The 16,823-nt window shown below is 48.8% G+C and overlaps 1 protein-coding gene across 1 annotated transcript in view; it reads left to right on the top strand.

Moving 5' to 3' along the window:
• utp20 (UTP20 small subunit processome component) overlaps window positions 1-16,823 on the top strand; it is a 58,865-nt gene that overhangs the window by 39,293 nt on the left and 2,749 nt on the right. Inside the window, 22 exon segments of the mRNA XM_080538321.1 lie at window positions 1,341-1,478; window positions 1,753-1,892; window positions 2,106-2,194; window positions 2,390-2,775; window positions 3,283-3,422; window positions 7,672-7,828; window positions 8,106-8,204; window positions 8,315-8,482; window positions 9,182-9,348; window positions 9,747-9,894; window positions 10,430-10,546; window positions 10,786-10,956; window positions 11,483-11,614; window positions 12,450-12,560; window positions 12,723-12,802; window positions 12,923-12,992; window positions 13,402-13,584; window positions 13,742-13,873; window positions 14,798-14,930; window positions 15,510-15,712; window positions 16,168-16,239; window positions 16,806-16,823. Coding sequence (XP_080394447.1) covers window positions 1,341-1,478; window positions 1,753-1,892; window positions 2,106-2,194; window positions 2,390-2,775; window positions 3,283-3,422; window positions 7,672-7,828; window positions 8,106-8,204; window positions 8,315-8,482; window positions 9,182-9,348; window positions 9,747-9,894; window positions 10,430-10,546; window positions 10,786-10,956; window positions 11,483-11,614; window positions 12,450-12,560; window positions 12,723-12,802; window positions 12,923-12,992; window positions 13,402-13,584; window positions 13,742-13,873; window positions 14,798-14,930; window positions 15,510-15,712; window positions 16,168-16,239; window positions 16,806-16,823 — 3,054 coding nt within the window.

Below are 16,823 nucleotides of genomic sequence, written 5' to 3'. Positions count from 1 at the left end.
CAACAGGAGTTTCATCCAGCAGCAAGCGGTGCTTTGCGGGTTAATGACTTTGGATTACCGTGGGTTAGGATAACAATTCCAACGTGTCCGGATAGAGGAGAGGACAGGGAATCCAAAACCATTTGAATGGTATCGATCCTACACTCATATCACCGTCGACAGCGCGGAGCGAATTCCCGGGTAGAAATATTCTCTGCCCCCGCTGTCAACAGGAGTTTCATCCAGCAGCAAGCGGTGCTTTGCGGGTTAATAACTTTGGATTACCGTGGGTTAGGATAACAATTCCAACGTGTCCGGATAGAGGAGAGGACAGGGAATCCAAAACCATTTGAATGGTATCGATCCTACACTCCTATCACCGTCGACAGCGCGGAGCGAATTCCCGGGTAGAAATATTCTCTGCCCCCGCTGTCAACAGGAGTTTCATCCAGCAGCAAGCGGTGCTTTGCGGGTTAATAACTTTGGATTACCGTGGGTTAGGATAACAATTCCAACGTGTCCGGATAGAGGAGAGGACAGGGAATCCAAAACCATTTGAATGGTGTCGATCCTACACTCCTATCACGGTCGACAGCGCGGAGCGAATTCCCTGTTAAGACGTTTCTCTGCCCCCGCTGTCAACGGGACTTTCAACCAGCAGCAAGCGGTGCTGCGAGCAGCAGCGGCCGGGTGAACTCCCGGTTCATTGAGTTTACGGTTAAAAGCATAACTTCTCGGGGTGTCAGCGCGGTGGTTAAGGGCTCAAAATGACCGTAGACCGATGGTGAAGTTAGCAAAGGAGTATTGTGTTTCTACCACATTCACAGCCGGTGTTATTCACGGGCAAAGACGGTGCATAATAGCAATTTTTGTGTTATGCTTGTTGTAAATAAAAGTTCTATGATGCATTGAAATGACATTAAACTAAGATAATACGATGGTCAGCATAATTTTTCGAATCTTTATTAATAAGCTATTACAGAAACTGTAGTAAAATTTTCCAAGAGCGAATGTGGTATTTCAAGATGGCGGTTAGCGAAGAAATCTATGAACATGGGATGACGATTTCCATTGACCAATCAACGGTGTGCAGCGTCACACGTCACACGCAGCCTGGCAAAAAGGTTCCGGGTCTAAATTTAGACCCTGGTATCGAAGGGTAGCTAAAGAAGCGAGCCGAACCGAGCCGAGGCGACCCGGGCCGACAAATGGAAAAGCGCCAAAGAAGCAGGCCAGCCCATTATATTTTGAAATTAAAAATTTCCATAGTTTGTGGAAAACAAAGTTTTTTTCTATTGTTCCATCACATGGACAGAGAGACAGCGTCACCCATGCCCTGTATGTGTTCTTTTCCCTCTCAGATCCACCGCAAGGGTCGCGCCCTCAGGAGGTTTGCCAAGCAGCTGACGGAGGGCGCGGTGACCATGACGTCACGCTCGCTCCAGAGCTACATCATGCCCTACGCCATGACGGCGCTCTTTGACGAAAAGATGCTGAAAGTTAGCGTTTAGTTTTTTTCCCCTAATGACTTCAAGTTGCTTGTCTGTGTGAATGTGAAGGCCGGGGTTTGAACCTGGGCCTCCCACATGGAAGACCCAAGTGTCTACAGCTAGGACAAGAGGACGTCCTCAAGGCCTAAGGGCGATAGTTGAATTTTCAGGTCTCATGCAGGGCTACCTCAGCATGATAGCATTCAAATCTCATGTGTGTGTGTGTGTGTGTGAGTGTGAGTGTGTGTGTGCGTGTTTAACCTATGTAATACCCTCTCTGCAGCATGAGGGCATGACGACAGCGTCGGTGGAGGTGATTGGAGCAGTGTGCAGGAAGCTGACCTGGTCCAAGTACCTCTACTACCTCAAACACTTCGTCCACATACTGCAGACATCACAGGCCGAGCAGAAACTGGCCGTCAGGTGTGTGTGTGTGTGTGTGTGTGTGTGTGTGTGTGTGTGTGTGTGTGTGTGTGTGTGTGTGTGTGTGTGCGCGCGCGGTGCTGTGTCTCAATGTTGTTGAAAGATAAAGAATTTATTTGTTTGTGTGTGTGTTTGTGTGCATGCTGTCGGCAGAGGGAGATATACATTGTTGTGATACCCTGGTCTGACTGACTGACTCTCATCTCCCCCTAGTCTGCTGGTGACAGTTCTAGACGCGTTCCACTTTGACCGCGAGACTCTGGCCAAAGACATGGAGGCTGCCAAGGCCAGGGCCAGAGAGGGTGAGTTTGACCCCTGACCCTGCTCCAACTCTGACCCTGCTCCAACCCTGACCCTGCTTCCTAACCCTAACCAACCCTCATTTAACTCAACACTCCATTTCAGCCAACCAGCTGTTGCCCCTACCGAGGGGCCAGGGGATCGAAATGGGACTGGGGCCCCATGTGTCTAACATCATCCCCTCTCTGTGTGTTCAGCTTCGAACGCCGTTGTCGATGAAGAGGCTGAGGAGGAAGAGGAGGAGGCTGCAGCAGCTGTCGAATCAGACGAGAGCGACGTGGAGGAAGCCATGGAAACCGACAGCAAGGACGCAAAGACTAACCCCGCCGAAACGGCCAACGATGTCACCGTGGAAACGGACGCCGTGGAAAACGGCGCGGAGGAGGTCGCTATGGAAACGGACGCCACGGAATCAGCCGCGGTGGCGGAGCCCCGAGGTGTCCCGGTGAAGAAGAAGGCTCCCGCGGCGGCCCCCAGCGGGCTACCCCAGAGCCAGGAGGAGCTGGAGGTTCTAATCGTGGCCATCCACCGCACGGTTAACGACAGTGTCCTGCCCAGGCTGCAGAAGTGTCTCAACGCCAAGGTACACACACACACCAGGGTTCCCGCGCTGGTCTTAAGAAGCCGTAAAGTCTAAAATCTAGCATTATAAGGCCTAAAAAGGTCCCAAATGTCAGTTATTCGGTCTAAAAATGAGGTGCTAGGTCTTAAAAATGAGATCCTGCAAGGAAATCAGTCCGACCACATCTATTTATGCGGAAATTAATCAAGCTGGAACCAAAAAAATGCCAATTTGCTTCCTTTTTTGTCTGTATGGCAGTGAAATACCCAATTTCATCACCTCAAGGATGACAGAAAGCTATCATATGGTGTAGCGAATAGGTCTAAAATGATATCCAAAGAGGTCTAAAAAAGGTCTAAAAAGGTCTTAAATTTGACTTGTTGAAACTTGTAGGATCCCTGACACACACTCACACATACACACACACACACACACACACACACACACACTCACACTCTGCCTCCATGTGCCTCATCGCACTGTGATAGTGTTAGAATACAGATTGATGACATTTGTGTGTGTGTTTAGGTGAAGAGAGATGACGAGCACAAGGCAGTGAGGTCTAAGGACGTGAAGGAGGAGGAGGTGGTCAGAGTCCCCATCGCCTTCGCCATGGTCAAACTCATGCAGACTCTACCCCCAAACGTCATGGACGCCAACCTGCCTGGGTACGTGTGTGTGTGTGTGTGTGTGTGTGTGTGTGTGTGTGTGTGTGTATGTGTGCGTGCGTGCGCCACCCGGGCGGACTGTCAGTGGACACGGATTTCTCCACGTACCATCACCCTCTGTCTCCGCAACAATGGGCGGCCTTCCAGGACAGCGAGAGCCTTCAGAGACTCAACACCCCAGTGACGTCACACTGGTGAAGTCCTATTACGAAAATAAATGTCGAAGCCGAACATCAATCAACGACCCACTCCCATTAACACCCTGGAGTAGCCTACCACCAGTGCAACCCAGTGACTTTCCAGACACCTCCTATTTTACTCAGGCTGAAGTAGAAACCGTCCTACAGAGCCTACCTAACAACAAGGCCTGTGGTATTGATGGAGTTTTATATGAAAGCCTTAAGGACCCCATGGGCATGTGAAAAATGAACATGTATTTATAATGTCTCTCTGGAGAATAAGAGGGTGCCCGAGTCCTGGAAAGGTGCAATGATTCATCGAATCCCGAAAAAGGACAATGTACCAGATGATCCAACAACATGGAGAGACATCTCTCTCCTACCGACCATCGACAAAGGGTTCATGAAATGTATCCTGTCCCGTGTGCTTCCCTGGTTAGTGGACAATAACATCCTGTCACCAAAACAGAAGGCATACATTAACAGACCCCTGTGAATGAACACGTATTTTGTCTGAAGACTGGGATTGACGATTTCAAACATTAATCCTGTAAATTCTACTCTGTCTTCCTGGACTTCAGGGATGCTTTTGGAACTCTGTCTCACAGTGTCATGATTAACGCCTTGAGGGAAATCTACCTGAGGTGTTTATTGACATTGTTGCAGATGTTTACAATTCATCATCCCTGCAGGTCATCTGTGGAAAACACCTCACAGACTCCATTCCCCTCCAGGTGGGCATTAAAACAGGCTGTCCGTGGAGCGCCATCAATTTTGTGCTCGCCATCAACGGATGGATGAGGTGGTTGTGTGCCTGTGCTCCCCCCAATGTCTTGTCCCCCAACCCTGTACAAGGCTACGCCGGCGATGTACAGCTGGCTTCTCGGGAGGGGAGTGTCATCAAGAACATGCTCTCCAGAACAGACACTGTTCTCGACTGGTCCGGTCTGGAGATTAAACAATCTAAATGTGCCGTTCTGTATCAGAGGTGAAGTCGGGGAAACAGGTGGTACAAATCTAAGACGAACAGAAACCCTGAGTTCACCATCTACTCAGAGCCAATCCGTGTCTACGGCCTGCACGAGACGTGCAACTACCTCGGGCACAAATTCAATGTAGCAGGTGAATGGAAGGAACAAGTCGCCACTCTGGTCACTGAGTTCACCACCAGGCTGGACCTCATTGATGTTTCACCACTTCCACTGCTCATAAAGTTGGAGGCCATCAGACAGGTCGCCCTGTCCAGAATCCAACATCTTTTCTCCAACGTCCATCTCCCGGGCAAAACACTCAGAGAACTGAATGACAAAGTGGTCTCCCTGTGGGGAAGTGGTTTGGACTGAACTCTCATACCACCAGAGACATAATTGTTCAGCCTAAACAGAAGGGAGGGTTTTCGGTTCCAAACGTAGAATGGATATATAACGTCTCTCACACTTGTTGAACATCCAAGATCTCCAGAGACCCATCCCACCCTGGGTACGAACACTTTGCCCGGCTGCCCTCGAACAGGCGGTACAGGACCATGGCCGCAAGGACAAACAGACAGAAGCTCAGCTTCTACCCCAGGGCCATCCAGGCCCTGAACACAGCAAAGACCTAGGTTCTGGGCCCTGGACAGTCTGGACGGATTGATGGCAGCTGCTGGATTGAAAAATCAGGTGTAGTGCTGAGGCACAAATGTGTACATTTCAAGCCTGCAAACTGCGACACTTTAAATGAATGTGCAATAACACTGTGCAATATGACAACCCTAGGGTACATAAGGTTGTAGAGAAATAGGAAATGTTAGAATAGGTATAGCATAGCATAGAGTACAGCACAGTGTTTTATCTGTACAGTATAGTATAGTGGATAGTGTACATAGCCTTTATTTATGTAAACCAGCTCCTTTCCCTTCTTGTTTTTTTCTTTTTTTTTCTTTCCTAGCACCAGGGGAGCCACCCCTCCCAAATTTCGTTGTTTGGTACCTGTACTATAGCAATGACAATAAAGACCATTCATTCATTCATTCATTCAACATGCTAACAGCGATGACAAGACCGTCAGGGAGCTTGCGAGGTCCTCCCTGTTTCTGGACATGAAACGCCGCAAAGTTCCCCTGACTAGAGAGGGCGAGCCCAGCTTGAAGAGGAAGCCCAATTTGAAGATGGACACCCACTCCGCTGGCTTTGGGGTCTGGTCAGATTGGCCTGACCTCAATGACCTCTGTGTGAGGACTGGAGTTTCCCTGGACTGGGTGAGGTCTGACTCAGTGTCTGAGGATATAATAGCTGACTGCTCAACCTCAGTAAGGGCTACCATCATTGACACAGAACATCAGTTGTCACCAGATCACACACGGAGGCACCTCGTCTTAACACAACAACAAAGGCAGCAACAACACTGGACTGTTTTAAAACTGCAGGGAAAGCTAGCTTGCCTCCCTACCGCTGATCATTCTGTTTCACACTCCATATTCAAGAACTATGCAGTAGATGAGGAGATTGCCACATTCACAGTTAAAGCAAGATTACAGGTCCTTCCAACCAGACTCAACCTCTCTCTGTGGTACCCCAATACAGTCTCTCCTCACTGTCTGCACCACGACCATAACTCACCCACTGAATCACTGTCTCACATTCTTAATGGCTGCTTTGTATATAAAGAGGGCACAACAGCGGCTATACACCCTGAGATGCCTCAGGAAACAACACAACAAGAAGGAGATACTGGTGGCCTTCTACCACGGCGCAGTGGAGAGCATCCTCACCTTCGGCATCTCCAACTGGTTCCACAGCTGCACAACAGCGGAGAGAAACGAGCTACAGAGAGTCGTGAGAACAGCACAGAACATCACCGGCGCCCCCCTCCCCTCTCTGGAGGTGCTGTACAAAACACGCTGTCTCAGGAGGGCCTCCAAGATCTCCAAGGACCCGACCCACCCTGGGCACGAACACTTTGTCAAGCTGCCCTCGAACAGGAGGTACAGGACCCCGGCCGCTAAGACAAACAGACTGAAGGACAGCTTCTACCACAGGGCCGTCAAGGCCCTGAACACAGAAAAGGCCTAAGTTCTGGGCCCAGGACAGTCCGGACGGATTGTATGGCAGCTAGTGCTGAGGCACAAACATGTACATTTTCAAGCCTGCAAACTGTGACACTTTAAAATAATGTGAAAAAATACTTTCTTGTGCAATATGACAACCCTAGTTGACTATCTGTGCAGTATAGTACAGTGGATTGTGTACATAGCCTTTATTGATGTAAACCAGCTCCTTACCTTCTTGTGATTTTATGCATCTATGCTTTTTCTAAAATGTGTTTCTTTTTCCTTTCCTAAACACCAGGGGAGCCTCCCCTCCTAAATTTCGTTGTTTGGTACCTGTACTGTAGCAATGACAAATAAAGTCTATCTATCTATCTATCTATCTATCATCTAAAGGCATGTACATCGCTAGGCATGACAGAATTGTTGACTTGCTGGTTAAGGACATGCTCTCTTACGTTACAACCCCTGTTAAAACATATAAACACTCAAGTCACAACTACCATGTTCAATCTGTGCAATAATAGTTCTAATATTCTCTCAAGTGTCTCTGCTAATACACCGGATGTTGTTGTTGTCGATGAGGACAGTAGAGATGTGATCATCTTGGAAGTAAGCTGTGCGTTCGACTGTAATTTAGAGGTTGTGAAGTACCAACCACTCAAGGATGTACAGCTTGGTTACGGATGTAAACTGCTTGGGTTTATATTTGGAAGCCTTGGAAGTGTCCACAGACTAGTTGTCAGGGGTTTGCAGACAGCAGGAATTCCTAAGCCTAAAGCGAAGGCCCTGGCAAAATTCTGCTCAGTATCTGCAATAATTGGCAGCCGGCACATATGGAGGAGAAGGTGTTACCTGTACCCTTAGACTCAGACTGAAACACATTGAGCAACCGAGTGTTCTATGCTGATGCAGCTACTAATGTTTGTGTTCAAGAATTTTATAGTAAAATGTGAACGCAAATAAAGATACTAAAATGTGTGTGTGTGTGTGTGTCTATGTATGTGTTTGGTTCGTGGCTGATTGTGTGTGTTTCCTGCAGGATCCTGATCAAGGTGTGTGTTCTGCTGAGGAACCGGTTCCAGGAGATCCGAGACGTGGCGCGGAACACTCTGATCAAGATCATCCAGACTCTGGGCTTCACCTACATCCACTTCCTGCTGAAGGAGATGCATCACGTCCTGACCAAAGGCTACCAGGTGTGTGTGTGTGTCTGTGTGTCTGTGTGTCTGTGTGTCTGTGTGTCTGTGTGTCTGTGTCTGTCTGTGTCTGTGTGTGGTGTTTTGGACATTTAGAAAATGTGTCTTTCATTGCTTCCTTGGAGCCAAAGGATGGATCTGAAATGACGACATTGATGGCATGAACATTCTCTCTGCTTTATATGGCAGTAGTATTACTGTGTGTTTGGTGGGACTCTCCACTGATTTTCTTTTCCCTCCCTCCCTCTCTCCTCGCCTCCCTCGCTCCCTCCTCCAGGTCCATGTGCTGACCTTCACTGTGTACTCGCTGATTACTGCTCTCAAGTCCACGCTGAAGACTGGAGACCTGGACCCAAGCATGGGCCTGCTAATAGAGGTGTGTGTGTGTTTGTTTTCTAAAGCTGTGTGTCTAACCCCCTTACAGCTAACCAGTCCCCTCCCCAACCGCCCACAGACATCTGACGTGTAAATCCACTGTTTGTCCAGATCTTCAACATGGAGCTGTTTGGGCCCGTGGCGGAGGAGAAGGAGGTGAAGGGGATTGTGTCCAAGCTAATGGAGGCCCGCCACAGCAAGAGCATGGACTCCTACGAGCTGCTGGGCCAGTACTGCAGCCAGGACAGGGTGTTGCAACTCATAATGCCCATGAAAGAGGTTAGCGGGGTTTTAATAACTTCACGCTTACGCACTTTACTATCATTGTGTTGTTATGTTTACCAGCCACTGCTGTGTGGTATCTCTGCTAACTGGGTGTCCCCTGTCCCTCTGTCTCTCTCTGTCACTCTCTCTCTCGCTTCCTCTCCCCCTCCCCCTCTCTCTCTCACTCTCCCTCCCCCCCTTTCTCTCTCTCTCTTCCTCTTTCTCCCTCTCTCTCTTCCTCTTCCCCCCCTCTCTCTCTTCCTCTTCCCCCCCTCTCTCTTTCTCCCTCTCTCTCTTCCTCTCCCCCTCCCCCTCTCTCTCTCACTCTCCCTCCCCCCTTTCTCTCTCTCTCTTCCTCTTTCTCCCTCTCTCTCTTCCTCTTCCCCCCTCTCTCTCTTCCTCTTCCCCCCCTCTCTCTTTCTCCCTCTCTCTTCCTCTTCCCCCCCTCTCTCTTTCTCCCTCTCTCTCTTCCTCTTCCCCCCCTCTCTCTTTTCCTCTTCCCCCCCCTCTCTCTCTTCCTCTTCCCCCCCTCTCTCTCTTCCTCTTCCCCCCCTCTCTCTTTCTCCCTCTCTCTCTTCCTCTTCCCCCCTCTCTCTTTCTCCCTCTCTCTCTTCCCCCCCCTTTCTCTCTCTGTCTCTTCCTCTTTCTCCCTCTCTCTCTTCCTCTTCCCCCCTCTCTCCTCCTTTTCCCCCCACCTCCTCCCCTCCTGTGTAGATCCTAGAGAGCACAGCCACTCTGAAGACGACCCGGCGGTCCCACGCGGTGCTGAAGCGGATTGTGGCGGGCCTGCTGGTGAACCAGGGCCTGACCCACCAGAAAATCCTACTGCTCAGCCACGGCCTGGTCAGTGAGAGCCTGCCCCTGGTCACCAAGAGGAACAGGTACAGACCACACAGTACTCCTGACGCACACACACACACACATACATACACACACACACACACACAGACACTCACTCACTCACACGCATGCTCACACGCAGACACACACACAGACACTCACTCTCTCACTCACGTGCAGACACTCACGCACACACGCACGCATACACTCACTCACTCACACTCACGCGCAGAAACACACACACACAGACACTCACTCACTCACACGCATGCTCACGCGCAGACACACACACACACACACACACACAGACACTCACTCACTCACGTGCAGACACTCACTCACGCACACACGCACGCATACACTCTCACCCCCTCTCTTTCTCTCTCTCTCTCTCTCTCTCTATATATATATTTCTTCTGTTTGTTGTGTGTGTGTGTAGAGAGAAGGCCTCTGTCAAGGGTCCCCCGGACCCCCGCCTGCCCCCCCCCAGCTGCCTGCTGCTGCCCCCCACCCCGAAGAGAGGGGGACAGAAGGCCCCCGTCAGCAGTCGCACCAACATGCACATCCTGGTGGACACTGGGCTGAGGGTACGTCCCACCCTCCATACAGCAGTGGTCTATGGTGGTCCTCTGTGGCTCAGGAGGTAGAGCTGCCATCTAATGATCGCAAGGTTTGCAGATCAGCGGTTCGAGCCCCGGCTGGCCACATGTCGAAGTGTCCTTGGGCAAGGCACTGAACCCCAAATTGCTCCCAGTGAGCGGGCCGGCGCCTTGGTGTGTGAATGTGTGTGTGAATGGGGGAATGAGAGGCCGTTGTAAAGCGCTTTGGATAAAGGCGCTATATAAGTGCAGTCCATTTACCATTTAACAACGCTTAGGCTGTGGGTTCGATTCCCCTGGGACCATATATACTGAAACAATGTATGCACTCACTGCAATGTAAGTCTCTTTGGATAAAAGCGTCAGCTAAATGGCATATTATTATAGTATATCTAAATCATGGTCCTGGACCGCTGCACTTTTGCAGGCTTTTGCTCCAGCTTAATAGTGACACACATGACGTTACACTGTCATTCTTTTTCTCCCCCATGCGTATTTAACATGGTGTCCTGGTTCTGTCCAGCTGCTCCACCTGAGTCTGAAGAAGCACAGGGTGAACTCCTCCGAGGCCTCGGCCCTGGAGATGCTGGACCCCTTCGTCTCCCTGCTGCTGGACTGCCTCACCTCCATGCACGTCAAGGTTGGTCCTGTCTCCTAGAAGTGTGTGTGTGTGTGTGTGTGCGTGCGTGCGTGCGTGCGTGCCTGCCTGCCTGCCTGCCTGCCTGCCTGCCTGCCTGCCTGTCTGTCTGTGTGTGTCTGTGTGTCGATGAGTGTGTGTGTTTGACACCCACAATTGTTGTATTGCACATTTCATACGCAAATACAAAACGATGCAATACAAACACAAATATGACAACTTAAATGTGTGGCTCTCCTCAGGTGATAACAGAGTCTCTCCTGGCCTTCACCTGGCTGTTGAAGTTCCCTCTGCCGGCGGTGGAGCAGCAAGCAGGTCAGCTCACCAAGCAGCTGTTTGTCCTGCTCAAAGACTACTCCAAGGCTGGAGCTGCCCGCGGGGAGAACTTCCACCTGGTCCAGAACTGCTTCAAGGTAACACACACACTCACACGCACACACTTTTTTCCGCTTGCTACAGTGTGGATGGATACAAGCATACAGTGGATTTACAGTTCATGGTTCCAATCCTATCTAATCAGGGTTCCCGCACTGGTCTTAAAAAGTCTTAAAGTCTAAAATCCTGCAATCCAATTCATAAGGCCTGAAAAGGTCCCAAATTCCTGTTATTCAGTCTAAAAATTAGGTGCTAGGTCTTAAAAATGAGATCCTGCAGGGAAATCAGTCCGACCACATCTATTTACGCGAAAATTAATCAAGCTGGTACAACAAAAAAGGCAATTCGCTTACTTTTTTGTCTGTATGGCAGTGAAATCCCTAATTTCATCACCTCGAGGATGACAAAAAGCTATCATATGGTGTCGCGAATAGGTAAAAATGTATATCCAAAGAGGTCTTAAAAAGGTCTTAAATTTGACTTGTTGAAACTTGTAGGAACCCTGTAAAATGTTTATCTCTGTATGGTATATTTGACTGTGTTCTGCTCCCTTCTCCTCGTCAGTCCATCACCATCTTGGTCAGGAGCATGAAGACACACAAGATCTCTGAGACACAGCTGCAAGTGCTTCTGGGATACGCCGAGGAGGACATCTATGACCAATCCCGTCAGGCCACAGCCTTCGGACTGCTGAAGGTAACTAACACCCTCCCTTTCCACGTCTGTACGGAGTAATGTTCACATTTAATGCCCTCCTTTGTTTATTTTTACAAAAGTATTAGCATGTATACCCTTATATGGTGAATACATATTCTGATTGAGTTTTTAAGTATGTCGATTTCGAGTTGTAAACACTAGAAGGCGCACTCCCCTTAATGACCTGGGGTTGTTGGTGGGGCGCCAGGGAGTCCTTCCTTCATCTTCTGTCACAAATGCAGAGTGGGTAGATAGCCGGTGTCTTCTCTTAGGGGAGGCTGTGGCGCAGGAGGTAGAGTCGCCATCTAATGATCACAAGGTTGGCAGATCAGCGGTAAAAAAGGCGCTATATAAGTGCAGTCCATTTACCATGCTCTAGGCCTGGTCCTTCTCTAGACCTGGTCATTCTCTAGGCCTGGTCCTTCTCTAGGTCCTCTGGTCCTTCTCTAGGCCTGGTCCTTCTCTTGACCTGGTCCTTCTCTAGGTCCTCTGGTCCTTCTCTAGGTCCTCTGGTCCTTCTCTAGGTCCTCTGGTCCTTCTCTAGGCCTGGTCCTTCTCTAGGCCTGGTCCTTCTCTGGGTCCTCTGGTCCTTCTCTAGGTCCTCTGGTCCTTCTCTAGACCTGGTCCTTCTCTAGACCTGGTCCTTCTCTAGACCTGGTCCTTCTCTAGACCTGGTCCTTCTCTAGACCTGGTCCTTCTCTAGACCTGGTCCTTCTCTAGGCCTGGTCCTTCTCTAGACCTGGTCCTTCTCTAGGCCTGGTCCTTCTCTAGACCTGGTCCTTCTCCAGGCCTGGTCCTTCTCTAGGCCTCTGGTTGATTGTCCCCTCCCCTCCAGGCCATCCTGTCCAGAAAGCTAGTGGTGCCGGAGATGGAGGACCTGATGAAGAAGGTAGCCATGTTGGCGGTTACCGGGCAGAACGGCATGATCCGGGTCCAGTGCCGACATGTGAGTTTCACTGATATTTAATGGATTTTATTTGTGGTTTTTACTAATTTTTGTTGTTCTCATCAAGATCATGAAAGATTTCTTCTTCTTTTTTTTAAAGATCAAAAGCTTGATATACCAAAACACTGACTGTATCTCCCTTTTCTTTTTTTTCACTCATAGATTTACCAGAAGTACCTCCTGGACTATCCTCTGGGCAGAAAACTGAGGTTCCACTTCGATTTCGTGGTGGCCCAGCTCAGGTGTGTGTGTGTGTGTGCGTGTGCGTGAGTCTGCGGGGTTGTTTTAAGTTGTGTGATACTGGAAGTACAGATCCAATAGCTCTCTCTCTCTCTCTCTCTCTCTCTCTCTCCCTCTCTCAGTTACGAGTATGACACAGGCAGAGAGTCTGTCCTAGAGTTGTTGGCCTTTATCTTCCAGACCTTCCCTCAGGTATTTATATCTCATCATCTCATCTCAGCCTTGTCACTGCTGTAGTCCCACTGGGGTCTAGGTCAGTGGTCCTCACTCCTGGTCCTGGAGAGCTGCAGTGATGCAGGCCTCTCCTCCAGCTCAGCAATGACACACCTGATTCAGCTAATCAAGGTCTTGAAGATCAGTTGATCAGTTCAATCCGGAGTGATGATGGCACTAGGCTGGGACAAAAACCCCTCTGGCCCCACTGTGGCCCTCTCCAGAATTAAGTATCACTAGGTTGATCATACACTTACCACAAATCTAGGACCTGCTTACCCGCTCCACAACCTAACCGTAACCTTTAAGGTGGATACATGTACAAACTGACCCTAGTTCAGTGTTTAGGTTCAACTACTCTAGTGTCTAATGCTGGGCTATGTTCCAGGACCTGCTCCAGCGGCATTGTGGGCTGTTCTTCGTGCCTCTGGCCCTGGCCATGGTGAACGATGACTCAGCACGCTGTAAGAGAATGGCCGCCCTGGCCATCAAAACCCTGCTGGGCCAGCTGGACCAGATGAACCAGAACACCTTGTTTGGCCTTGTTGACACCTGGCTGACTGGAGACAAGGTACACACACGCACGCACACGTGCGCATCTTTGTATGTCTATGGCTCTTGGCTATGGTGTTTGTCTTCCTTGGGTAGAATGCAGTGACACAGTGACCTGTTGAACCTGTTTATTGTGTGACCTGTGACCTCTTCTGACCTCTGCTCCTCTCCCTCAGGTGTCTCTGCGGCGTCTGGGGGCCCAGGTGTGTGGCTTGTTCGTGGAGGTGGAGGGGGTTCGGTTCGCCCGCCGGCTGGACGCCCTGCTGCCCCTCCTGGAGAGTGAGATCCATCCTGACTGCTTCGAACACGTGAGTGGAAACCACGTTATTGTTCACTATTGTTTTTATTTTTTTAATACATAAATATTTTTTGCGGGCATTTCTGTTTTATTGGGATAGACAGTAGAGATTGATGACATGCAGGATATGCCGATGGCCGGAATCGAACCAGGGACCTTGAGATGATGTGGTCTGCATTTTAGTGGATTACGCCACTTACGCTTACCTGTTCACTATTGTTATAGTGGATGTATACATTACTGGTGTAAACACTAGTAAAGCATTCCAGTGTCAGATCATGTACAAGAGAGAACATTGAGGTTTGTTTGATTTGGAGCTGGACAATATTAGATTGAAAAATGTAGCATGCATCATGGGAAGGGGCCTGGGCGCCGGGCATTGATCATTTTCGTTTGATTCAGGCAACAACCCCAAAAAAAAGTGTCACCTTTTTGGCCGATCACCTCCTTGCCTTTATTTAACCAGGGTCGGTCCCATTGAGACACAATGGTCTCTTTTTCAAGGGAAGCCTGGCCAAGACAGCAGCTCAACATCAAGTTTCAACAGTTAAAACAAACAGCACACTTACACAATAAAACAACACCAGATACAATTTGATCAGAGCAAATAGGATAAAATAATGGGACTTTCATATAAAATATAAAATATAAAACAGGAGCAAGAACGATATGAATAAATAGAATAAAATAATGGGACTTTCATACAAAACAGGGGCAAGAACGATACGAGGCTGATTCCAAGTTACTCACAAGGTTTTTAAAAGTTCCAAGAGAAATGAGTTCTTTCAAGTTCAAAGTGCTCTGTAATGAATTCCAGGCAGCGGGCGCAAAGTGCATGAAGGAGTGCTTGCCGAATTCAGTGCGAACTTTGCACCCCTGAATATAATATCTGTCATGGCATGGCACGTGGGTCACATGTCTGTCTGTCTGTCAGATTGATGAGGAACAGGATGAGAAGGCGGCAGACAGACTGCTCTTCAGCTACCTCACCCTCATCACCAAACTCACCAAGGACTGCAGCCTCCTGGAGCTCTGGAAACCACAGGACACCCTCACCAACATGTGGAGTAAGAGTCCGTCTCAGACCACACATCTATACAAAGATGCTGCTTTACTATATGAATGAAGGAATGATAAATGAATGAATGAACAAACAAATAAATGATAATGGAATGTATGGATGGATAATAAAGGAATGAATGAATGATGGGGCGGCTGTGGCGCAGGAGGTAGAGCCGGCGTCTAATGATCGCAAGGTCTGCAGATTGGCAGTTCGAACCCTGGTTGACCACATGTCGAGGTGTCCTTGGGCAAGACACTGAACCCCAAATTGCTCCCAATGAGCGATGCCGGTGCCTTGCATGGTAGCTCGCCTCCATCGGTGTGTGAATGTGTGCGTGAATGAGAGGCCATTGTAAAGCGCTTTGGAATAAGGCGCTATACTGTAAGTGCAGTCCAAACAAACAAACGAATAACAAAATCAATGAATGCTCGTTGTTGTGGACTGGACTTTGGAATAAGGCGCTATATAAGTGCAGTCCATTTACCATGATAAATGAACGAACAAACAAACAAACGAATAACAAAATCAATGAATGCTCTTGTTGTTGTGGACTGGTGTTAATGGTACCACGCGTCCTCCCCAGATCACATCGAGGCCCACCTGCGCTACCCCCACTGCTGGGTGTGGCTCACGGCATCCCAGCTGTTCGGTCAGCTGTTCGCCGGCCACAAGCCAGAGGAGCTAGTGGCTCGCTGGAGAGGGGAGGGGCCTGGGACCAACACCTCCACCACCGCCGCCGCAGAGCCTGTGGCTACCACCTTCCTCACCACCAACCTGGACAAGAAGGTAGGCCGGACCACCACTCCCAAAAACTCCCAAAACAACGGCTGTGGCACAGGAGGTAGAGCCGCCGTCTAATGATCGCAAGGTTGGCAGATCGGAGGTTCGAGCCCCGGCTGGCCAAGTGTCGAAGTGTCCTTGGGCAAGACACTGAATCCCAAATTGCTTCCAAATGAGCGGGCCGGCGCCTTGCATGGTAGCTTGCCGCCATTGGTGTGTGAACTGTGAATGGGTGAATGAGAGGCTGTTGTAAAGCGCTTTGAATAAAGGCGCTATATAAGACATTTGATTTATTTAATTCAAACATCTGACTTTAAACTGAACCATATTGACATAGTTGAATCTTCATACTAGAGAAAGATTTTTTAAATTACAAAATTGGCTTTGACACAGATTTACAGATTGTCTCCCCCTTTCGCCACCCCCCTCTCTCTCCCTCTCCCTCTCCCTCCATCCCTCAGATGAGAGAGCTGGTCCTGTCTTTTTGTCACCAGCTGCAGTCCAAGTTCCTGGACGTCTCCACAGGGGAACAGGTATTTGTTATTTTTTTTATTTAACCCTTTAGATCAGCGATTCCCAACCTATGTATATATATATATATATAGTATAGTATATATACATAGTATATATATACTCTGGAGGTCCGCGAGAGTACTGCAAGTGGGTCGCCAAATCATGGGCAAAATAAATTAAAACATTTTAATTTAAAAAATACATGCATGCTAAAAAATGCATCATCAGTGTGCTATTACTAGGCCTACTGCACTCTATGTATGATGATGCATATGAAATATCCAATAAGAATAAGAGAATAATGATGACACACAAAAAAAAAGGATGCGTCCGTAAAATGTGTGGGCCGCGACTGCTTTAGAGATTTTTAAGTGGCCTTGAGTCCAAAAAGGTTGGGAACCACTGCTTTAGCTTATTTATCTTTTTAGGGAGACTTGGTCAACACTAGCCCATTTTAATATACTGTGTTGCCTATTTAAGTACATTAAAATGGTTTATGTAGGGGTTAATATCAATATACAAAAACAGTAAAATCACGAGAGAATCAGACAGGATGTGACTGACATGTCTCGTCTCCCGTCCTCAGGTGATAAAGAACCTGCTG

The sequence above is a fragment of the Nansenia antarctica genome, assembly GCF_963989245.1.
Source record: "Nansenia antarctica genome assembly, chromosome: 8".
Classification (NCBI taxonomy): Eukaryota; Metazoa; Chordata; class Actinopteri; order Argentiniformes; family Microstomatidae; genus Nansenia; species Nansenia antarctica.
This window is presented reverse-complemented; position numbering and strand designations above follow the sequence as displayed.